The following is a 25980-nucleotide window of genomic DNA, read 5'->3' as shown; positions in this document are numbered from 1 at the left end:
AAGTCACCGGGGCTTACCCTACAATTGCTTGTGTTACATGATCAGTTCACTGTGGGGATACAAAGTAGGACAAACGTACACTTCGCAGAAAGAAACTTGAGTTTGTTTTCAGAGTTTAAGAAGCGCACAGAGACTGACAGAGTTTACACATGGTGTGAAGGTAGCAGGGAGATCAAAATGTACGCGCTGAACAAAAATACTGAAAGCTGGGAAAACCAAAGTAGCAGAGTCTTTTGTAAAACACTTCAGAAACTCCAAAAGCTTACTTGACAGTCTGTTGCTAAAACAGGCGTTTGTTTAGGTTAGACAAGTTGCAGTGAATCACGGTCAGCAGAATTCATAGGCTCGTTATCGACATTAGTGTTCAAGAGATGAGTGGAGTTCTTTTTACTGCGGTATTACCATCGGCACAAAAGATGTTCATTTTCATGAGCCTGTCAAGCTCTCATAAATCCTACAAGCGCCACCAAAAGTTTGATGTTCTATTTCTAATTATTTTCCACTCCCGCTCTTAGAACAGACAGTTGAGAAGGTGATCAGCATTTAAAAAGGTCACATCTGTGTGAGGAAGTCCTTGATGTAACACAGTTTTGTGGTATAGGTAGTGCAACCGCCTGAACTTAGCTTTAGATATGCTTCATCGTAGTAATGAAAAAGTAATTGAAAATCCTGACACTGAGCTGTCTGAGGCTATGCTCCAAAGATGTGTGATCTGGTTTTCAGAGGAAGGCAAGTTCCCGGGCGTCTTGCCTGAAACTGAAACCTGCTAAACATCCTCTGGGGTCTCCTTTTTCCAGGAGACAGAGACAAATAAGTTCTGCTATAATGACGCAGGCTAACCTCCAACACATGACATGCATAATGACGATAATACACAGACCACTTATACTCACTAAATCATGCACACACAACCTGTCCCTGCTTAAGTTGCGTAAACTTAAATAGATGATACAGACACACAGATCCAGATAGTAAAAGTTCCCTTCAGGGATCCCTGACTGCCCATAGTAAAAGACCAAACCTGGTGTGTGTAAAGGTAAAATCCTTGAGTTCTTCCAGGCATGTTTCATCTCATATTAAGCTGTTATTCACTGAAACACTTACTGTTTATGATATGTAGCAGTAGTGTGTGTGATCTGGGAATAGCATCATGGGAAAACTGTATTTAGACTCTGGCATGCACCTGGTTCTGTATAATAGCTTATAGTCCTTGGCTTTACATGAAAATACCCACTGATTGTTTGAAATAATGACTCCCAGAACATGGCTGCCCACTGTACATATCCTAACTGCTGATAACAGACACTGTATGTGTGACTTACTTGTCTTTCTCCTAACATCATTTAACCTGCATGGTTGAAGAAAGATGCAACATGACTAATCAGACGGTAATATTTTTATATTGCTCAGGGTTCAGGTTTGTGACTCATACACCTATCCTATCATATCCTAACTGGATACAGGTGTGTGTATGTGTGTGTGTCTCACCATGGGCGTCACGGTAGTAGGCATGAGTGACACTGCGGAACCGCTCCTGTCCAGCTGTGTCCCATATCTGCAGAGGTTAAGAGAGGAAGATAATCACTGAATAGAGAACAAAGTTTCTATCTTTTTAATAAGTCCTCTGTTTGCTCAGCCATCCCTCTGGAGCTCATTTTGAAACCATTCAGTTTACTCCTGTGATACTGGATAACACTGGAATATGGAAATGAGATATGAAGTCCATTGTCGTATGAATTCAGCACTGAAAAGGATCTGTACTTCAAGCTGCATTACTGTAATTGATTTTTTTTTGGCTACTAAGGTGCAGCGCAGCAAGCTGTAAAGACAACATTGACCATATCACCATATGTGTCTTAGCAAACGGTTACCTATGCAACATTAGCATTAATTAGGAGTCATGTTTACTTCCAGCTGTTTAATGTAAGTCCAATATTTTTCTGCCATTTAGTGCTGGGCAGGTAGCATACAGTGGGGTTTATCAAAGTGGCAGCTGGAAACAAGGTTGATTATTATTAAAGTTTATTTAGATAGGGACTTATCTATGGATAAGCTTAAACATGTATGTATCATAGTGATTTTAGCTGAAGCTAATTCACAACACTTGTCCCTAGTAGGGCTTTTGTTTAAAAATAGAAATACAGATTAACATTATTAAAAGTAAGATAGAGATGAAATTAAATGGAATGAAATTAAAAAGGAAAGAAAGTATACAGCGAGAGCACAGTGTAAAAACTAAATATGAGAGAAATATTGTTTCTGAATTAGCCACAATTTGATACATTTCAAGTGGTCTGGCAGAGAGTTCCATAATTTTTCCCCTTTTACTGAAAAGGCAGTTTGGGCACATTATGTTCTACGGAAAGGGATACTACAATTGCCTTTTAACGCTGCTTGGGTGGTGGATCTGGTACCACTTTGCTGTCTGTGTTTTGCAAAGGGGTGGGGGAGCAGCGTTATTTAGGCATTTGAAGAGCAATTTAACAAAATGCAGTGAGATAAAATTAGCGAAACTTGAGTGATGAAAGTGAAGAGTGAAGGCTAAAATACTCCATAGAGCTAATGGGAACAACCCCTTTTACATTACACAGTAATTTGATCCATTGTTAATATAACAAATATTGATTCATACAGATTTAAGGTTCCCATTCCTAATCTGTACCTCAGTCTGAGTCATGATATCGAGCTGTCAGCTGTGGTCAGTTTCATTTGTCCAATTGTCCAACCTCAGTGGAATAAGGCTACTTATGTCCCTCTTTTTCCTAGCAGGCAGCACTGTGTCTCATCACAATTTGGCGCCAATGGCAATTACATTTTCTTCTCTTCCTAGAGCAGACCTGTGCAGGTTGATCGTTGCTTTTTGTTTTTTTCAGGATTTTTTCTGTCACTTCCTCTTCTTTCTCTCTCTGAGATGCATCAGCTTTGCTGCTGGTTCTGCCTCCTAATTCCACTCCGAGGCAACGTCCCCCCAGGATCCAAGTGGCGGTAATGAAGAATGGCAATTACTGGAGGAAAAACAACTCTCCCTCTCTCTGTTTTTAGGCTACAGGGTGCTCTACAAATGGACGTTGAGCCAATTAACCTTAAATGAATACATTACAGAGCAAAGGCCAACTCTACCAGCCTCCAACAACTCCTAATTAAGATCATTAGGGATGATTCACATGATTACTTGCTCTGTGAGAAATATCAAACATACAATAATGCTGAGTTGTTAGTAGGTGTAGTGAAATAGTGAATGAAGTGTGGAGTAGGGAAAAACTCAAAGCCTAATAGAAAGTATTTATGGAGATGGATAAACCCTAATTATCTTTTACAGGCTTTTTGCCCCAAAATCATTGATTTCGTCACAAAACAAGACCACAGACAGATCTTTACTTCATCTTGTGCGATTAGGGACATGCATAAGCTAGCTAAAGTAAATAACAGGCACTGCTAAAGCTAAAATGGGTATTATCTTGGAGACAGGTGTAGTTGGAAACAGGATCTGACAGGAGGCTAAAATGCCACAGGGATTAGAACCTGATTCTTATTTAGTTTACACCTTTCTCTTGATGACGACTCTTATAGACATTGTGTAAAAACAGGGGTTTGATGATTGTCAGGATACATTTAAGTTCTTACCTGGAGCTTCACCTTGACTCCATCAATGTGCAGGACTTTATTCTGGAAATGAAAGCAAGGAATCATAAGTGACAGTGCCTAAATTTAAACATGTTTTACAACTAGCAACAGCTTCTTCAGTGCTAGAGGAGACAACCTCAGGTCTGAGTGCGTCAGTTTGTGGTCCGACTGAACTGTCTCTTCCTCTCATCTAGCAGCCACACTCTCTTCTCTCCATCAATATTGCATGTCTCCACCTCACTTTGGCCCCTTTTGATGAAGTCTGGCCTCTTTCCTTCAGAGGATTAAACCCCTCTGCTCTCCTCGCCTCCTTCCGTCTCTTAGGGTGACATTCCACTGCTCTCGGCTTCGATCTGCTGCACCACACAGCAGAGTGAAGCTCAGCCAAATGGACGTGCAGTTTCCCAGGTCAGAGGGTGACTATCTGGAGAGCTAGATGCACAAAGGTTAGACAACCTGCCATCAAATTCAATCTAAATAATGCCAGGGGTTGGTTCAAGTTAAAAATAACTTGACTAACTGTAAAGTGGAGCTGCTCTTAAACGCATGCAAAAAATGTGCCTTATGCCCATTGGGCTCAGGTGACATTCCAAATCATAAGAAGATAATTTGACTCTAAACTTAATTGCTATTTACCAAACATTACAGTACATATTGGGCCGACTTGTCCCAATTTGCCCACTTGGCCTATGAAAAAAGGGACTCAAACATCTTATTAATCTACACTGTGAGACCAACACTAAACTTCCACAGCTTCCCCAGTTTGCAACTAATGATTATTTTCATTATCAATTGATCTACAGATTATTTTCTTGATTGATTAATCATTTTGTTTATAGACTATCAGAAACTAGTGAAACAATGCCTACTATAATGAGCCTAATGTGGTACTATGCAGTATTACTATATAGAAAGAAAAGCAGCAAAGCAGGCAGAAATAGGAGAATGCTTGACAGTTTTGCATGAAAAAGACTAAAAGTCTACAGCCATGCTAGCAGCTCTGTAAAGTTATACTGACAATGCTAACATGTATAATGTTTGCCTTGTTCCATCTAAGTTTAGCTTGGTAGCATGCTATTAGACCTAAACAGCACAGCTGAGGCTGATAGAAATGCTATTAGCTTTGCTGATATTTGGTCATAAACCAAAGTATTAGATACATACAAGTTGGATCAGGTGATGGTGAGATGAGGTGATGGCCATCCTGAGGGAGAACATGAATGCCTACCAAATCTAATAGCAATCCATGCAATTGGGCATTTCACTCAAAACCACAGATTTTAACCTGAACATGCAAATATTAATTCATCTGCTTGATGTTGAACAGATGAATTGTCCTCATCATACTCTGAGCACTATGGTTATCCATACCAAACTTCATTGCAGTCCATCGAGTATATTTGATATATTTCACTAAAAACCAAAAATGTTAACCTTGTGGTGGCGCTAGAGGAAAAAGTCAGGGGGATCATTAAAGTCTGTTGGATTCATCCTCTGAGGACCATGGAATGTACAACATTTTGTTTGTACAAACATGTAATGACAATCCATCAAACAGTTGAATAAGAGGTGGCCCGACATTGCCTTCCACTAGCTAAACTGGACTAAAAAAGGCTAGGAACGATTAATCTATTAACAAATAGTTGCCTTAATTTTCTGTCACTCACTGGACTAATGAATTAATCAACTAATTGTTTGACTGTCCTGAACATTCATTCCCATTTTTCCGTGAGCTGGTGACTGCTGTAGAAAATAGGAGGTCAAGATGTTCTTCAGTGACCCACATATAGACAATGTGGATTACATCACCTGGTGCCACAGCAACGCTCGAAAGCTCCCCACACACACAGACACCATAAGAGAGCCGCTGCTGACCTTCTAATTTCCCGATCTCCGAGGAGAAACAGAAAATATTCAACCCCGACAAGATGCTGCTAATCTGCCAGCGGAGCACTTAGAAATAGATATGTACGGTCTTTGTTGACATGTTCGGTTGATTTACCTCTCTGAGAGTCGCAAAGGAGGAATCTCATACATATTCACGAGCAAGTCGAGCTGTAGTTTGTAAGTGTGCTCTAATAGGAATCAGAGTCTCAAAAGACTACCTCCCTGTTGTTGTTGTTGTTGTTGTCACTAAAAACAACCCACAATGTGCTTGGAGGCTTCATAAATATTTAGTGACCCAGTAAAAGAGCCTCATGATAGCACCATGAGGTAGTGAGGATTTTGGGTGGTTAGTTGGGCTTGATTGCACTGATAATTATGTTGGATTTGCTAAGAGGAATTACTTGAAATCAGCCAGAACAGGGCATAATAAGACAGATTTAATGAGCACTGATGGGATGGGCATGATAAAAAAAGTATTTGAGCAGCTTATACAGTATGACTACTGTGGTAAAATAAGGAATTAAGGTATTGTAGATTACATGCCAATCCCACTTCATTGTCTCCACTTCTTTACTCCAACAAAACAAAACTTCCACAAGATTAAACATCTTACAGGCATCTGACAAAGCTCATCTCTGTGTAGTTACAATTTACTTACAATTTACAGAGTGATGGCTAAGAAGCTTGCACCACTTTCAGGTCAATTTAATTTCCTGAGCCAAACGGAAAACACCCTCCAAACAGAACCCATCTTCAAATACAAACTGCTCTACACACTGGGTGTTAGCCATTTAATCCTCCAGGGATCATAAATTACAAATGCATGAGGAGCTTTCAGAGGGGTACGTGAAGTGTGAGCCAATAAAAAATGAATGGAAGCAGCATGAGGCAAAGAACAGGAGCATGATGTCCACAAAAAGGTTGTGTATGAGACAGATGAACTGTACTGATAAATATAATGAGAAAAAGACTATATGGCGATGTTCCTCAATGTATTTTCTTTAGCTCTGAGAGCTCAATGGTGCATTAGGCTGCCTGGCCTCAACAGACACATCAGAAATCAAAGCAATGGGGGAAACAGGTTAAGAACTGAGGGCAGGGAGCAAGGCAGGGTTTTAGTATAAGTATTCCAAGTCATGCTGAAACAGACAGATGCACACATCAAACATATTCAACCCCCTCAACCTCCCTGCCTACAGAAATGCTCTCATTTTATCAGCTGGTTTTGATGATGATTATGATACAAGATTGCCCCATTCACACTAAGTGGTGGGCATTACAGTTTGTCATTTTATATCACAATATTAATACATTTCATGGTATAGTACATTTGCTCAAACTATTTTTTTTAAAATCAAGATGGGAATCTATTTTTTGCTAATCCAGTGAATTAAATACCTGATGAATCAAGAAATATCTCCAGTGCTGCAAAGATCCTGTAAATCCAAATTTCTGTCATCTTACAGTATACATTATCATATTGCCCAAACCTATTTCACACCAGTTAAAAAGCATGACTAATCCTCTTTATCCCTTCTTCTCCATCTTCCTTTTTCGTACACATTATCTGTTGTAGCATGTAATTAGCCTTCTACTGTATAGTCATGTTTCAACATCAAGTTGACATATATTTTTATGTCAGGAAATTGAATAAGAGAAAGCTCTTGTAGATCCAAAAGTTGCCTTGAAAAGAGAAAAAGAAAAAAAATATATTTATTTGGAGCCTAACAGTGTGCAGTCCTCCTTTGTGCCCTGCAAGGAAATTGAATGAGGCCAAAAGATCCTCTCAAATACCGTATTCACCAGAGGGGCAATAGTTGTCACAGTAGCTTACAGCCTGCATTCTTGAAGCTTATGCCACAATGTGAGAATCGGAAACTTTACAATGTGATGACAAAGTTTAAATAGAGCAGACACTTCAAGCTAATTAAAAAGACTGATTACAGACATTTCCTTTTCTATATTGGTAGTTCGTCTAAATCTCCTCCTCTCCTCTCCTCTCCTCTCCTCTCCTCTCCTCTCCCCTCCTCTCCCCTCCCCTCCTCTCCTCTCCTCTCCTCTCCTCCCTCCTCTCCTCTCCTCTCCTCTCCTCTCCTCCCCTCCCCTCCCCCTCCTCTCCTCCTCCTCTCCTCTCCTCTCCTCTCCTCTCCTCCCCTCCTCTCCTCTCCTCTCCTCTCCTCTCCTCTCCTCTCCGCCATCCTGGTTACAGCTTCGTCAGCACTTTTAAACCACAAGACACTCTTTTACAAATACTTTCAATTACGTAAGATGCACTGGGTATTCTCCTGGAGACAGAGACACACAATAAATCCCATTACACAACACCCACACATAATGCAACCTATAGATGCTATGGGATTCATTTATTGTCGGGCTATATTTTCTGACCTTAGCTCATGAGGTAACAATGATTTCAACTGGTGATAACTGCCTGTATGCTCAATTTGTTGGAAAGCCGGGAAATTATCCAAATAAATTAATACAATTACATTTAATAAAATACATATTAATGTCATGTTTTTACTTATTTACGTATTGTTACTTTTATTATTTGGTTTAAAACATGTTTGCACACTAAAACAGTGCTCCTGTTCCTCAATGGATTTTAAAATAGAGGCTATATTATATTATCATACCACTATAATTTAATGTTGATTGAATTCCAGGAATTCTGGGAGGCTATACAGGGCTAAGAAGGCCTCAATGAAAAAGCAAAGTCTGCTTCCCCCAAACACTTTGACTGTGCTTTGCATGTACACTGTAAACCCAGATTTAGTTTAGTAATTAAACTTTAGTGGTCACAACTTATTCTTTCATGTTTTGTTAAAAAAACATATTCATTACTAAATGACATTAGTTGTTTGTAATAATCTTAAAGCTTAAGTATGCAGTGCACAGATCATATTAAGCAGAGATAACTAAAGATGTTACGTTTCTGTATGGGAGGGGCGTTTTTTTTTTAAACTGTTCTGCCTGAAGCGATGGGGGGACTGATAGGGTCTGGGCAGTGAGAAAGGGTTCAGTTGTTTAAACACAGTTTAGAAACTATTAACTCTGATTCCTTAGTGAAACTTTTCCATGTAGTACATTACAACACAATGTGTTCTGTGTATGTATAATCTTTCTGTTTAATTGGAGCAAATGTATTGAATACATTGTTCTTAATATGATACTGTCATAAAGGAAAACAATTGTTATAATAACGAATTCTTTCTGTAGCCTAATGTTTTATATTTGTAATGTTTCTTTGCACGTTTAACTTAACATGCTTTTTTTTAGACAACATGACTCCAGAAAAAAAAATATTATGTTTAATAACTACTAAGGAAAACTTGATTTGTCTACTGCATCAACTTACTGCTCCGTGTTAATACAACCTGACAGTTTAGGGCAACGGGTTTCCACGCAAATTTCTAGTGAAGTCAACTAATTCGGGATAATAGTGTAACAGCCAGAACCTTCTTGTTATTGACTTTTTCACTTGGGTGACCTGGTGAAGTTGAAAAAAAAGAGACTAATTGAAAGAGCACACAACGACAACTGCAAACACACAGGCTTCCTCGTTCATTTCTATGAGACCACAGCACTGGTAGAACAGGAGGGCTGCCGCAGAGGGCTTAAACCAAACAAAAACTTGGGTCTGGCAAAAATTGCTTCTAGATTTTCTTTACATTGCAAAATCATCTAGCATCAAATCAATTGGTTAATATGTACACAAAATAAAATACAATCCAGGTAGAACACCTTGTAGTGTGTACACTGTAGAGTTGTGCTCTAAACTGTTTTTACCTGGCTAACTTTCCAGATTTGTGCTCCAAGGAGCATAACGCCTTCAAATCTAAATCAAAATATTGACCTCAGATGGCACACAACAAAACATTGAATACACAGACCGTATAAACTACTGAATTGTTAAAATCTATATTTACTTCATCCACCCTGATAGCCTTCTCATCTCCTTATTCTCAACTCTGTTGAACAACATCCATCTCCCCTTGCTCTATCTTCCATTAGCTTCGTCCAGCGATGCTCCCATAATCCAACAAGTCACTTCCCACCTCTTTCATGCCATGGTTAAATATTCATGGTGCTCCCCGGGGCTCGCCTCTCTAAGTTCCAGTGACATTAGGGCAGCAGGTGGCAAAGCTGCTTTTTAATAACAAACATTCCAAGGTAGTAGTGAACCCCCAACGCAATGCAACACACACACACACACACACACACACACACACACACACACACACACACACACACACACACATGCCTGACTTGTTGCACGATCCAAATGTTCTTCAAAACTAGCTTGCTAGCTCAAAGAATGTTGTTGTTTCCCAAAGAGAACAGTTAGACAACGGCAACACACATTGGCGCCGCTGGATGTTCTGGCGATTATCCTGGAAATGAACTGCAGTAGATCCAGACTAAGGTCACAAATACATACACATACGTATAGAGTGCCTGTTTTTGTGTGTCCAACTGTGCCTCTGGCTCATAGCTCTTACTTCATCTTAATTCAATTCACTTTTCAAGCAAAAGAAAAAAAACATTACTGCCACTTGATGGCATGATGACGCTTGGCAATTTAATTGCACCCACTCAGAGAAGGCAGGCTGGCAGACAGGCTGGCAGGCGGGAGAGAGTGGATAATGGAGAAATCAGTCAGCCATCATATACGGTACAAACTATAACTATATAAAATGAATGTATAGAAGCTTGAAACAAGTGAAAGACAGATGCATTACGTAAGACAGCCATGTGTAAGGCGATGGACTGTCAGTGACATGCACAGTGACAGAGGAAGTATCAAAGAGGAGCGGAAGCATTCGGAGGAAGAAGATGAAATCAACAAGTCAGAGCTTGATTTTTATGATAGGTCCGTTATCGTCCTCTCACATGCCAAAGCTGCCTCTCTCCCTGCTGTCTTATATTCTCTTTTCAGTCCTTGCTCTCTAAAATGTGCATCACAGACACATACATATGATGGTATCTGCAACTTTTCTCTCTAGAACCAAATTTAAAGACTTAACATGCAGTGTGTAAATCACGGTTAGATATGGATAACTTATGGAATTTAATACATTCAGTTCTTAAAGTCCTACAATTAATAGAAAGACTACAATCACAATATCTATAAGCAAACAGAGACAAACATCAGAAACACTCATCTCTGATACAAATGAAGCGATGAATCATGGGACCAGCCTTTTGTTAATAGTTGGAGGGACACTCACACACTAAACAGACACTTCAAAATGAATTGTATAATAATGTAAACATCACAGTTCACATGTCAGCTATGATGCAAAACACACAGACAGACAGACAGACACACACACACACACACACACACACACACACACACACACACACACACACACAAAAGTAAAAGTAATATGCTACTATGTGTTTTATTGTTATATAGCCTATTATAATATTGTGATATTTCTGATGCATTAATGAACAAGCATCGTTTCAATGTTGTAGCTGGTTAGAGTTGAGGCAGTTTTAATTATTTTATACCGTTGGATAGTTTACAGTAATCTGTAACAATTCATTATATTTCTCCATACATCATTAATGTGCAAAGTAATTTATAACTATACAGTACTTGTCAGATTAATGTGGTGGCATTAAGTACAATATTTCATCCTAAAATGTAGTGGAGAATCAGTATAAAGTACTAGAAATGGAAATACTGAGGTAAAGTACCTTAAAAGTACAGTATTTCAGTAATGTACTTAGTTACTTTCCACCTCTGCAATTTACTAATGTAAAACCTAGAAATGCAGCAAATTCTCACATTTGAGAACCTGTCACCATCAACTGCAGCATTGTTGCTTGAAAAATGACTAAACCACTAATCCTACTGTATATATACTGTAAATGGAGCCTATCTTTTATCCTTTTTCTCACTGTATGCATTGGAGCAAATTACTTCTAAGCTTAGAGAAACTGCCTGCATTCGAACAGATCGCGTGCATCCCAAAACATGGTGAATAGTCAGCGGACCGTGCCAGTTTTCACGTGCCAGCAGTGATGTAGGAGAGACAGCTAACAATGTCTGGCTACAGTCAGAAGAAAGAGACAGATGCATAACAAGAGCTGCCTGCTTGGATCTCCCCTGGTTCATTTGCGGTTGTCACATCTGTTATCAGCATCGTTATCAGTGTGAGTTTGTATATTGTGTGTACATATGTGTGTCACTGACAGCTAATAAATGTGCCGCTGAATGTGTGACTGAATGGAATAGAACGGAAACCACACCAGGATCTCACTTCATGATTTCACACAAGTGAGACAGCCAGCCAGCCATTCACCATCAATAATCTATTGATGGAGAGATTATATATGTATATATTTCATAAGAGACTTTTACAGTTTTTTCCGATTGCTAAAACACAATTTTGCAAAATTGACTGGTTTTATCAAAATACTTAACACAATTCACAAAACCACACACCCAAACTGCAAAATACCTCATATATCCTGCAAAATGAAGCACTGCAACCAAAACTACATATAGCATTATCAAAATCACCAAATGGCACATACTTCATTCATATTACCAGATTTGTGTCTAACCAACTACACACTGTTGGGCATAATGAAAAGCACTCTCATCTTTAGTATGCTTTGCCGTAATACTAAAATAGTTCAAATTGTAGAAGATTCTTCAGATTGTTCACATGCACAGAAATATTAGCAGATACACACACATGCTGTTGAAACATTTATTTTTCACCAAACAAGTCAGTGCAAAATATGCACAGCAGATATATTTACATTGGACTGAACAAAAATATGCTCACAACAAACAGTAAACTGAAAAAGAAAATTGCAGAAAAAATTTGCAGAACAAATATATAGAAAAAAAAGAGGCAAGAAAAAAAAAAGGTGATCACCTGTTGTCTTTTCATAGTGCTTACTTCCTGATTGAAGTGGTAACAATTACAGTAATGTTTAATGTCTTTACCTAGCAAATATACTTTCATACACACACAGCATCTGGAGCCACAGTCAATGATTCTTTTTTTTTAACTTTCTCTCTCTGTGTTTTTTCCCTATCATCTCCCTGTAAACATAATCAAAATGAGATAATCTCTCTTCCTCAACCCAGCTAAATTGAGATCAGTGAACTGACTATCCAACACATTTTCAGCCCTTTTAGCCACTAAGTTGTTATCAATGCTATTGACCACACAACGAGGGCTCAGTTTTCCAGTGCAACCATGAAACACTGTCAACCATGAAACCACAGAAAATACAGCCTTCCTGATGAATCGCATGTCTTGGTGGGACGATTGGCTCGGCATTATGGGGGTCAGAGTTTAGGCAAGAAATCAATGTTTACAGCTTAAATTTTAGGTGGTTTGACAAAGAACATCAACAATGTTGGCGCAATGTAAAGATACAGTTTCGAACACAGACATTTGTTGCCTGCTCGAACATAAAATGCATCACTTCCTTTGTAGTTTTGACTAAGGAAAATGAAACTTCTTTCCAAGTGTATAAAACTGCAAATGTGAAAAACATTCGTTGACTGTATTAAAATTACACATGTTGTAAAAATGACACACACCTGCACTTGTTTTAAACATAAACACAATAAAAAAACATTTTTTTTAGTGGATCCCTTAAATATGGTTATTAAAGAGTTGTAACCAAGATTTATATTGCACCGGAAATTTGTATCAACAACAACATCGCATAGTTTAGTTAAAAGACAAGGTAGGTAAAGTCAGAACTATAAACTAGAATTACCACTTTGCGGTTGTATGCCTCCACCAACCAGTCAACTTGCAGTTTACATCCATGTCTGTCCAGAGTCATAATACTGTATATGTGGTGAAGACCTTGAATGAATTTAATAAAAAGTTACTATGTGTATGTTTTTGGCGAAATGGGATACTTTACATACATCTTCAACCCGGCAGCACAGAAAATCTATAGAATCACCACAGTTTCAAGATTAGTGTCACCAATTCAGTATTCAATTCAATGTCTCCCCTTCTGTTCCTGAGTTATGGCGTTAAATATTGGCCTGAAAAGCATTTTTTGCAGAACATTATGATGTCACTGTGAAGTTGACCTTTGGGTTATAAAATGTTATCACTACATAGTTTTATCCTATTAGACATTTGTGTAAAATGTCATAATTAGCGTCTTGAGTTATGGCCAAAAACGTGTTTTGTGAGGTCAAAGGTCACTGTGACCTCACAAAACACGTTTTTGGCCAAAATCTAATAAATTTATCTTTGAGTCCAAGTGGACGTTTGTGCCAAATGTGAAGAAATTCCCTCAAGGCGTTCCTGAGATATCACGTTCACAAGAGTGGGACAAACAGGATGAATGGACAACCCAAAACACAATGCCTCCAGAGGCATAAAACCAGTACCTTAGTAGTGTGTGGTGTCGGCAAGTCTGTATTATAACATTAAAATTTATTTTCTAAAGTTAGAACAGTCTGTCACCAATGTCATACTTGCCTTGTCCCAGTATATCTGTGATGAGCTAAACTCTGGCACTAACACTGGCCCTACTCACGAATGAATCAGGCTGCACTGGGCATATATACACTGCATGTTGAATCACTGGTGTCTAACATCAACTGCAGACCTTAATTTATGTGGAGAGAGTTGAGAGTTTACAGTCACTCCAATGTGTCATTAGATGAGGGAGTGTAGGTGTCTTTCTGCCCTATCTCCACTGTGGTGATGTATTTAAGCAAACCCACAGCTACATTAAAATCTCACGTAAATGGTATATATAGAAAAAGCCTGCTACATTCTTCCATTAAGGTGGCTGGGTTCATCATTATAGCCCGATATATACCAGAATATTCTGAACACCTGAAGACAATCTTGAACCTGGCCTGCATAATAAGACTGGACGTATTTGAATAATTCAAGAGTCTATTATTAATAAATAGATGCATTATAAATCAGTCATTGGTGATGACTGGTGCAACAAACTGCACTAGTCAGTTCACCAAAGACATTGAAGATCATTGGACACATATGCAACTACAATGCTTCTGTGGGTACTGCATCAGCTTTATGCCTCATTACTATAAAAAAAAAATACAAAAAAGTGAATTCAGAGCAGGTGCTCTCTTTTTGGAAAAGGAAATTCTCCTATAAGCATTATTTGGCTTTGATCCTGGTTAATTAGAACGAGGGTGAGCCTGCTTTCTTGCCCAGGGTACCGAGGCTGACGGTCAACGATTTTAACATTTATTCCTAATGCTTCTTTCGGGCTGTAATGTCCTTAAATGCAGGAGCACATTGTCGAAATGCTTCCCCACTTCAAGTTATCTTAAAATCAGACAACAACAATTTTGAGTGAAGATCTTGCAGTTGCCTGTTTCATAGCCCCAACCCCCACATGCATACTAATTACACCCAAAAATAACATCAGAGGAAAGTGAAATCTGAATCAACGGGTGCTGTCTTGTTTTGTGTGAAACTCTCCTGCTGTGCTTAAAAAGGGAAACTTGATTTTATATGCTTTAACTCTGAGGTGCGAAACTTCTGGTCCAACTTGTGACACACAGGGGTCAGAGGGAGCGTCATGAGTGGAATCATGGAACATGGGGTGTGGCCTCTCTGGGAAAGCAGAAGATGATAGTGATGGCAAGTATTACAGGATATTACAAGTGTTGATGTGTATTGTGGTCTAATTTCCGGAAACACCATATTGTGGTATGATGAGAAGAGAAAGCTTAGACAACACCAGGTAATTCATAGGTCACAGGTCAGGGGACCAGAATATTTGGCCAGTCTCTAACAATTAAACCTCTTCATGTATAACTGTTTGTCTATCTACAGATTCAATGAGTCTACGTAGGCAGCTACATGATGAGGGAATGTTTTGTCTCAGGACTGTCTCCTTTTGGAGGTCAGTGGGCCAGCCACACTTTAGCATACTTTCCAGAGAGAGAGATAGGCTGAACTAGGCTTTAGTATCTGTGTTTACGGCACCTGCGATATCTTTGTTTAAGGTTCATCTAAACGTAACGTCTCCAGCATGAGTTTAAATACACCTTGTGGACAGTATTGGCGAGTAACGAAATACATGTATCTACGTTACGTATTCAGAATATAAATTATGAGTAACTTTATTCTGTTACAGTTACAATTTAAATAGTTGGTATTTAGAATACAGTTACATTGTTGAAAGCAATGGATTACATGACGATACTTCTCTGTTTCACGAGTTTATTCACTCTCTGAATAAATTAAGGCAAATCCATGCATTTCCCAGAAGCCACAATATGAAAACGAAAAAAATGAGCTATATGCGTGAACACTGATAGAGGTAGAGATGGAGCTGGAACCGGCACAACAGAGCCAGGGCAGGAATGAGTTTCTATCTTGAAAATTCAAACAGCATTTCACATTAAAGAAAGAACAGAGAGAACGAAATATAACTGTGCAGTGCAACCTCTGCTTGCCAGCAACCAACCTCCTTTCAGCGTCCAAATTACTTCCAACCTGAAGAAGCATCTTAAAGTAAGTAAGTACGTTTTTTTTAATTAGCCAAGGGTAGTCGTCTGCTGTAGTTTTACTAGTCACCTTGCTATTTTATAGTTGACGTGCGACTTTACATTCTCCTACATGCTCATTTACTAGCCCCGTTTGACATGTTAGCTAACGCTAGCTAAAATTAGCTTGTGGTAGAGATTTTTGTAGTATGCAGTTCGGGACTACAAATACAAAAATCTATCTGCTTGTTCAGGTACACATTAAGCCAGTTGGAAAAGAAGAACACACCAGAATAGGCCTGTTTAGTAAGCTATATGTGATGGCCACATTCCTACACTTATAAAATGCAATTCAATGTGGAAGTATTCAGAATGTGTTACTCAGATTGAGTAACGTAACGAAATATGTTACAAATTACATTTTTGGGCATGTATTCTGTATTCTGTAACGGAATACGTTTTGAAAGTATCCTTCCCAACACTGCTTGGGGAAGAAAGGAACTTCAGAGAGTTTGGACGGCAATGCACAATAACACATTGTGTTTAAACTGTACTGCCTGCTTAATTGTCTCCTCAATTGAGGATTCATTAAATGCTTCTGTGTAAGTCATCAAGGTCTCCCGAATCGTCTTCATGTATGTGAAATGAGTTGTGCTGCTCCTGAGTTTTTACTTAACATCTACTGTATGTTGCTGATTAATGAGTAGGATAAGAAAAAACGGCAGACCACAAATGCCAACCTAATGGTGGCGCTAGAGGAAAAGTCAGAGGATCACCAAAAGTCATAAGGATTCATCTTCTGGGGACAATGAATATCTGCAGAAAATGTCATGGCCATCCATTAAGTAGTTGTTGAGATATTTGAGTCTGGACCAAAGTGCTGAACTGACTAACACTGACATCCCTCGAGCCATGCCGCTAACATGGCTAAAAACAACAATCCTTACCCCAGCCTGTATGTGATATGTGAAGCACAGTTGCTCTCAGATTTTGTTTCTACCACCCATTACTCAGTGATGAACTCAAACCCATCCACTGTAGATGATGTTGCGCTGCAAGGGTAAATCATTAAGATAAAGGTCTCATGTACAATACAAACTACAAATAGGGTGAGATGAATTAGTATGCCAGGTGTGATTGATGTCTCTTAAACCTGTCAGGGATATATTTTATGGACCACTCCTAGATAGAGTACTCAAAATAAATCATTGGAGAAGGGAGGCAGTGTTGTGTTGTCTTATGTGTCCTGGGCTGCAGAGTGTGGTCTGTGATAACTGACTTCATCCCCAGAATATAAGATTTGTTCATCCTCAGGGTAGAAAATGATCTAAAATCACATTTTAATGTAGCGGCACACATCTCATGCCAATATGAGTTGAAATATTGCACATTTTCTTCACACATCAAGCAGGAGCAGGAAAGGGACCGTCAAGGGTGGTTATACATCTTAATCAGAGAGGCTGTCATGTTAATTCACACACAGTCAAGCACTGAAGCTCCAGAATGACACAAAGAGGTAGAAGAAAAGTGTTTTTTTTCTACTTGAACTCACAATAATAAAAAGGCTGAACAGTTACCTGATACACAGTCACAATGAAGGACTTTTGTTTTTTGGTTTGAATATAAACCATTGTGAAGATAAACCATCAGAGTGTGACACAAATAAGCCAAACACGATGCTAACAAGGACTGAAGATAAATAAGAGAGGCTTTTTAATGATACACATTTGATTCAAAACCACAAATGTCAACGTCATGGTGGCGCTAGAGGAGAAGTCAGGGGATTGCCATCATTACGATGCATCATCTATGCAGTCATGCTTTTAGAGTGCAGAGAGGTGAAATCTGTAGTTGCAAAAGAGGTCTGTCACTGGGGGCGCAAAAGACATAACTGACAGCCGGGAGCTGCTCCCTTGTCTCTCAGTAGAGGTGAGAAGTGCTGCTCTTCTCCCCACACTGCATTTATGTCAACTGAGATTGAAGGATTAGTTCTCCCTGGTGTCCTGAGGCAAGGTAGATTGTGAAGAGGCAAAGAGAAAAAAGGTTGTTTTTCCGCCACATCAGAAAGGCTTGTTGGAGTGATATTGTTAATTGGCTTTCCTTCTGAGCATCTTTCATTAGTGCTTCTACCCAGTATGTTTTCCTTCATTCTCTTTTGCTCCTTCATAATAATCCTCTGTTTGTCTCTCAAAGAAATTGCTTTTCAAGCTTTGTTTTAAAATGAAGACATTTTAACCACAGTAATGAAGAAATAATTATCTCTGAAGCTGCCAATGTTGTTTTTCAGTAAATAACATTTGGGAATCATTATGTTTACAGCTAAGATAAATTCATTAATTTTCCTGCCACTCTTTGTAACTGTGGGATTTAGTTGAAATTGAAAAAAAAAGTTTGCCTTCAGGCTACTACATAAAAAAAAATAATAAAAAAAAACACATCACACATTATTTTTACAAAAGGCCAAATAGAATGCCAGGGAAGAAAGTGGCAGAAAAATGATGGATGTAGGCAACTGCATCATGCAAAATTGATATTATTGAAAACCAGATTAAAATGGCTGGATGACATGTCAAATATTTGGCTACAGATTGGTAGCCTCGGTGGCCTTGTACTCTATATGTAGATTTAGTTGAACCTGGGGTTAAGGTTAGGGTTATTTAGTTTTATATACAGTCCATGGTTGAACACTAGTCTGGAGAAGGAGTTCAGCACTATGGACAGTTCCCGCCATTGACTGTTGTTCTTTGTCCATGAGTTTTACGGAAATGGAAGTGCATTAGCCTAAATCCCAATAACCATTTATATATACAGCTAGGAAAGGTAATGCACTGTAATTCGTATGCATTCCACGTTTTTATCCCACATACACACATTGTAATGCTGCTGTGAATACTCACTTGAACACCAAGTGTGTATTAATCTGCATTAATCTGCGGTTGAAAATAGACCCAAACTGTATGAATCAATGGGTTTGGGCCTGAGTGCTACTGACATGGTGGGTGGGGAAGCTGGAAAGTATTGAGCGAATGACTAATGCATTGTTGGTTTTAGTCTTTTCATTGGATTTGTTGACAGTAGGAAAAATATTAAATAACACAATGCGTCTTAATGCATTAATGATTATTGACCCACCAAAGCCTTATGTCAACTTTCAGACAAAAAAAACAGCATTACGGTTCCATGCTCCTGTCAGATTAATGGAAAAAGTATGAATGACTAAAATGACTGTGTTTAATATCAACACAAAGCTCAGGCCTAATATATTTGAATTTGTACAAAAAATGTATGAAAAAACGTCAAGTCATCACTAGTATTAAGTCGTTTAGTGTTTGTTAGCTCTGCATCTTTAAGAATGGAAATATATCACCTCACCTAGTTTAATAGCTTTATACATTTGTCTAAATCAATTCTAAATGACATTGTTGTTTTCATATTTTAATGAGTTTAATGTCTCTAATGTTTAATAACTATAACATTTAATTTTATAACTAAACCTAAGAAATCCCAGTCAATGAGTAAATGTGCAGTTTGTTTCTATGCTGTCTTCTGTGGTAGAGCAATTAATCTGTTTATCTGTGCCCTGCAGAGCCAGACCTTAAAACAAAAGACAAGAGGAGACTTCTAATTGGTAATTCTGGATTAGAGAGCTGCTCCTGATTCAGTTCATAAAGGAGACTACTCTTCTACTGACAGGGCATGGACCTACAAGTGACATAAGGTGATTATTAAATGTGATATAGTGCATAAAGAAATGGACAGGACAATGCTCAGGAGAGTCAAGTGTTGTGTGATTTTTTTGGCTTTTGTGACCATGCATGTTACAAATCCATATTTCACCTAAACATTAAACAGCAGGCTGGAGCATAAAGAACATGTCAGAAGTCCTTTTCACTCAGACAGCAACAAGCAAAATGCCTGAGTCCTTAACACCCATATGATGCCTTCCACCGACTGCTTAAGACCTCCTGATTGAAGCAAAATAAAGAAAAGAAAATCCCCACCACTCACACAGGCCAAAAACTTTATGAGCCTCACATTCAAGCACAAGACAATCTCTGCCCTCTGGTCAGTCCCAGTCACCTTGCCGATCGGTTAGCACCTGCATTACCATGGCAACTGATGACCTGGACATGCTGCATCGTTGTTTGCAAGTGTTCTGTGATCTCTGGTTCTCTCTGGCAAAATTTGGTTTAAGCAAAAACCTGAATGTGATGACTTTTACTACTTTTATGCAAATCGGGCATTTCTTTATTATTTAGCAGTTTCTAAGAAAAAGATGAAAAAGTTGCATCTCAGTAAAAATTGATCTTAATTTATATAATCATTTTCCATTAATCCTTTTCATATGCATCACAGAGTGATGTGGGAGTTTAGGTTCATTATAGTGATAAGACACCACTTTCTTATTTATAATAAATATATATATATATATATATATATATATATATATATATATATATTATAATATTAATTGTAGTATAAGCATTGCTTCTATGTTTGATTACTAGCGGGCTATAGTGAAGTATCATCCAATTAACCTGATGTGGTCTATATGTCATGTGCCACATGGCCATATAGAATCAGTTATTTTTCCTATTAGTGTTTAGCAGTAATTATAAATCAGAATGAGATTGAGAAACAGAACAAGGTAAGATCTACATGGAATTATTATGATTGGGTACTGTCTTGTACTTGTCTTTGAATTCATGGCCCTTATATTGATATTTTATAATCAAAAGGAATTTGTGTGGAATTATAATTTATATTCTGACTCAATGTATTTTAAGCCTAACAAGGCACCAGTGCAGCTATGTAATCCTAAGAACATGCTGAGGCTTAAATGAGATGAGACTACAATAAACAAGAGGGGGAAGAAAACATAGCATCTTGCTGCAGCTTTGAAGTGGGAACTGGATCAAATCCCCATACGAAGCAAATTGCCCGTCTTTCCCACCAACTAAAAAGGGATCAAAACTGTCTTTTGCTAAAAATAACAATCACTCACTGTCTCCCTGTCTCTCTCTGTGTATCCTCCATGGGAAGACAAACACATAGGACCTTCCTATTTTCCTACTCAACAAAGTCTGGTCTCTTAACTTCTCACAACACTCTGTTTATTTGATTTGTGCAGTCACATAGAGGGTACCTTAACATGTATGCATTTATGAACTGTGGGTTAAGTTTGTTAAGAGTGTGCTTATGATGATTTTTTTGGTTCATTCAGTACTTGTGAACATTGAGAATATATGTAAAATTAAAAAATATGATAAAAATATGCCATTAACTCTACAGTTTGACTCAGGAAGGATCCTCATGAGTCATGGAGGTCTATTTCACTTGTACCGAAAAACTGAACCATTCAACAAGAAACCATGCAGAAGAGAATGGGATGATAATGACATTATTTATGTCACCCAGCTCTGTGCCACACTGCAATTAAATAAGTCAATTTGACAAAAAAGCAGACTAAGCACCAAACTTTATGAGTTTTGTACTCCTTCCTCCATTAAATGCAAATATAGCTGATAAAGGCCTCTGCTTTGCTGAGATAGGCCTAAATGTACATCGGGACCATAGACAGTGTTATAAGAGACATTACATAAGTAAATAAACCAACTGCTCATCCACCCACAAACTCCTCCAACCCACTCACAGGGCTATACAATGGTTGACACACACACACACACACACACACACACACACACACACACACACACACAGAGACACGCACGCACGCACGCACGCACGCACGCACACACACACACACACACACACACACACACACACACGCAGTGGCAGCCCATGTGAGTATGCCTCCCAAGAGAATAAAGGATCTAACGTGGACTTATGTAATACCGTTAACTTTAAAACAGCATTTTAAAATAAGTTAATTTACCATGATGGGTAGAGGAGATGGGTGAAGGAACAAGTCATGTTAAACTTACATGCAGAGTTTCCACTGAGCTCTGAAAGATTGGTGGAGGAAGCAGCTTGAGGCTACATCAGCCGCTATTAACATAACACACCCAAATCTCCGACCGATATGTTGGCAGTTGAGTCACATTGTGGGTAATGTAGGCACCAGGTTTTGACAAGGAAGATTAATGCGTGGCATAATTCTCTCGTTCTGCTGCATCAATTTTGATACTTTTATTTTCAAACTGTCCATTGCGAGCCCGACTATGTTACAGGAGCACAATAATAAATCAGCAATGCTCCTGACACCTATCATACACACTGCGAACACAATACACTTTATAAAAGTATAGTTTTCTGCAGGCCTCTTGAACTAGACCATACTAGATTATACACTATATCTGAGAAGACAGTTGGTAAATACATAAACCACAATGTACATGCCAATCAGTGTAAAGGCATTTGACTTAATTAGACCTGTTAGAAAAGACAATGATCAAGAGAAAAAAATGGGCTACTACATGAAATTGCCTAGAAAAAGCCTAGAGATTAAAAACAGTAGTTCAGCGAACACCCAGGGCTGTTACTGTAGCTGACGTGACCCTGTGCATGAGGTGACTGAAGAGCCGGAGGAAAGCAACTGTCTCTTTTTGCTTCCCTGGGTCAGAGTGTTGTTTTGAGCGGTTGCCTGTCTCTTTCTCTGGGACATCTGAGTGTGATCATTAGAAATGATGGACACATTCTTTCCTGGCTGCCCATGTGGGACCACAAAACTGGCACATGAGAGACACTGTTATCAACCTGGGAGACTAAAAAACTAAAGCATGTCAAACTAATTTAAGAAATCAATATCCGGTCTTGTGAGACTTCTAACACAGGAGATACTCATAGCTCTGGGGTATGTAAAGACACAGAATTTGAAAAAAAATCCATTACTACATATGGCCCCATTTTACAAAAGGTACTAAACCTAACAGTGAGTTTGCATCTATCCTATGTGGGTGATTTGTTGGTTTGTTTTTAGTTTCATTGATTTAAACTTACCCTAAAGTCAATGCCCACAGTTGAGATGAAGCTGCCAGCCAGGAAAGCTCCATCTTTAAAACGGACCAGTAGACATGTTTTCCCCACACCAGAGTCTCCAACCAGCATCACCTGCACAGGAATACAAAAGGGAAAAACTCAGACATGAATGACTGGAGGGCTAAACTAAATGTCTGACTGGTGGATAACGATAAATGTCAGACAAAACTGAAATAACTAACAATAAAAAAACAAAAACAAACGTAGGAGCATGAACAAGAGGGAGCTTTTGCTCATATGTTTAATTTTATATCAGTGACTGGTTTGTCCTCAGAAATAAAACAGGACATTTGAATCATTTAGCTAAATTAGTCCTGGTATTTTGGTACCTGGCCAGTGAAGAGGGTGTATGTGTGTGTGTGTGTGTGTGTGTGTGTGTGTGTGTGTGTGTGTGTGTGTGTGTGTGTGTGTGTGTGTGTGATTGCTCATTATGGCCACCAGTGGATGCCCTTTCAGTAAGTGTGTACATGCGTGCACATCAATGCATGTGTGCATACAGAACTTGGGCTTCATTCCTTCTTTTTTATATTCCGAGCTGTGATGAAGTGAATGGTTTGATGTGATTACTGTTACCAGGTTAGCTGAGGGACGTTGATGCCCTAGACCATGGAAATCAAAAGTGCCTCTTGGGTGAACAGAGGAAGCAGAGAGGAGATGAAAGATAGAGTAGGTAGATTGAAGGGATGTAAAGGGGTCAGATACAAAATGTGGCAAAGGATAATATTGCCTTCCATTTCCCTATTACAACTTCTTTTTTTTTATCTCTGTATCCAATTTTCTTCTTTTCTCTCATGCCTTCTCCATGAAACAGATCTACATGAGCTTTATGTTTACAGGAGTGTGCAGGAGGAGGCACCTGCTGGACTCTCCCTACCCTTAAGGCTTTTATAAATAAAATGCAATCAATGTCTCAATGCAGAATAGTGATCAGAGGGAACATAATGCTGAAACATGGCACAATAAAATCAGAAAGATAGGTTAATCTCTGCAAAGCACATGTAATAAGGCACAAAAAGCTACAGGTGGGATATTTTTGATCCAGCCTTGCAACATTTAACCAAAACATTATAGCTATCTAGAAGGCATTTTAAGGGAATGTTATTGGATTTCTGCCTGAACATGTTGCTGCTACTTGTCAGATCACATAACTAAATGCAATAACAGTGGGTATGTGGCAGTGTCAACAGCATTAACAATTGTTAATTTATTGGCTGCAAGGATGTTGTGTACTGTAAAAATGGTAGTGCTAGTCCCTGCACCCTAAAAAAATACCCCAATTAATTTAATAAGAATATCTACAGTTCACAGTGGCTTGGAAGGAACAATCATTCCAATTGTTCTTCAAAAAGAGCAACACAAAGACATCATGCACTCACATCAAACTGCTTCCAAAACACATAGTAGGTGGCACAAGTCCCTTGAAGCTATTGGGAGTACACACTGAGAATATGTGTTTGTGTTGTGGTGAGGTGACAGTTCTCTACTCACATTATGGTTAGGTAAAATCGCTCACTGTAGACTAAATGCAAACCTTGTGATATGTACTGCAGGGACAAACATGCATTCAACCAGTTGCACAACGATTTGTTTGTTGGCTGTTGCACGGCGTTGTGCACCTTTGTAGGTGCCTATTGACATAGCTGGTGTCAGGAGCTTGCTGCTGTTTAGTGAATAGAGGTGGTTGTAAAACGAAAGGCAATAAAAGCTAAACAGGAAAACGACACTGGCAAAGAATAAAGTTGACCACAAACATACATTTACTGTGTCTTTTTCTCTACATGTAGCCTGTTCGTCCTAAAGGTAAACAAAAGACAAAAAGTGTCCATATGATCATCTGTGTATAGTTTATGGTGATCTATAATTTGTGTGATATTTTTGGGAAGCATTATAGAAACTAAAGCCCACTTTTATGTGAGTTTTAGTTTATTATCATGCATTTACTGATCAACCTCCTACCTTAAAAGCGATGTCATAAAACTCGCTGCTATTGCTGATGGAGGGTCTGCTGGGATGGACCACGCCGTTCATCTGAACAATGCCCGGGCTGCTCCTCGCAGCTTTCCCGCTCCCTTTCCCGGTGGGGCTGCCCGCAGACGGGCTGCTGGTCGCGGCTTTGCCTTTGGCAGCCTTCTTGCGAGACATTTCTCAAGATTTCAAAACTATCTTTATGAATTCTTAGTTAAAACAAAGAAAACAAATCTTCCGACGACTGAAAAGTTGCTGCAGCGAAGAACTTAAATTAGCAGATGTTTTTTTCTTTAAACCTGCGCGTTGAATGCATGCTCCTCGACACCTCTAAAGTAGGATGAAATTGTCCTGAGATGCAAAAACGCTCTCGCTTCCGTTGTTGTTCAGCCGCTTTCTGCTTCTGACAGCTCGCTCTTTCCAGTAGAACAGCTTCGGCACTGCGCGTTGTAGCGGCAGCAAATAGATGTGTAGTGATATAGTGATGTGGCAGAAAGCTCCACCTTAACAATCAGGACACAGGGACTATGCACTGCGCCTCGACCTTCATCATCACGTTATAAACTCACTGTAATCATCAAAGACTGTATGACCTGTATTACAGGACTGGCATTGATGATTAGGGTGATAGAGGTCACAGGACGCTGTTCATGGTGCTGAAAAATAAATAAATAAATATTTACATGATTCTGTTATGTGTCAAAAGTATTTTTTTTCTCATTTATATTTTGAATTATGAATGTTTTATCGCAACCATCTGGTGTATGAAATGAAGCCAGTGTGTTCTTAACCTTCAAAATAAGGTGCATAGCCTATGATAGATTTAGAGCGACATCTCTTTCAACAACGCTCACACATTTGTTTTGTATAGTATTCTGTTAGAGTGACTACGTGAATATGTGGTTACACTTTACTTGAAGGTATCTACATAAGAGTGACATGACACTGTCATGAACGTGTCATAAACATTATAAACAAGTCATAAACGTTTATGACATAACGCTTCTTTCAGTAAGTGTCAT

The 25980-nt window shown here is 38.8% G+C and overlaps 1 protein-coding gene across 1 annotated transcript in view; it reads right to left on the bottom strand.

Annotated features, from left to right (window-relative positions):
* Positions 1–25386, bottom strand: part of LOC144530269 (ras-related protein Rab-26-like) — a 56707-nt gene extending 31321 nt beyond the window's left edge. The window contains exons 1-4 of the mRNA XM_078269760.1: positions 24950–25386; positions 22955–23065; positions 3625–3666; positions 1489–1555 (exon numbers count right to left, since the gene is read on the bottom strand). Of these exons, the coding sequence (XP_078125886.1) occupies positions 1489–1555; positions 3625–3666; positions 22955–23065; positions 24950–25135 (406 nt within the window). The 5' untranslated portion in view covers positions 25136–25386. The remainder of the gene's footprint in view (positions 1–1488; positions 1556–3624; positions 3667–22954; positions 23066–24949) is intronic.
* Positions 25387–25980: the final 594 nt, after the last annotated feature.

This window comes from Sander vitreus, chromosome 15 (genome assembly GCF_031162955.1).
Source record: "Sander vitreus isolate 19-12246 chromosome 15, sanVit1, whole genome shotgun sequence".
NCBI lineage: Eukaryota > Metazoa > Chordata > Actinopteri > Perciformes > Percidae > Sander > Sander vitreus.
This window is presented reverse-complemented; position numbering and strand designations above follow the sequence as displayed.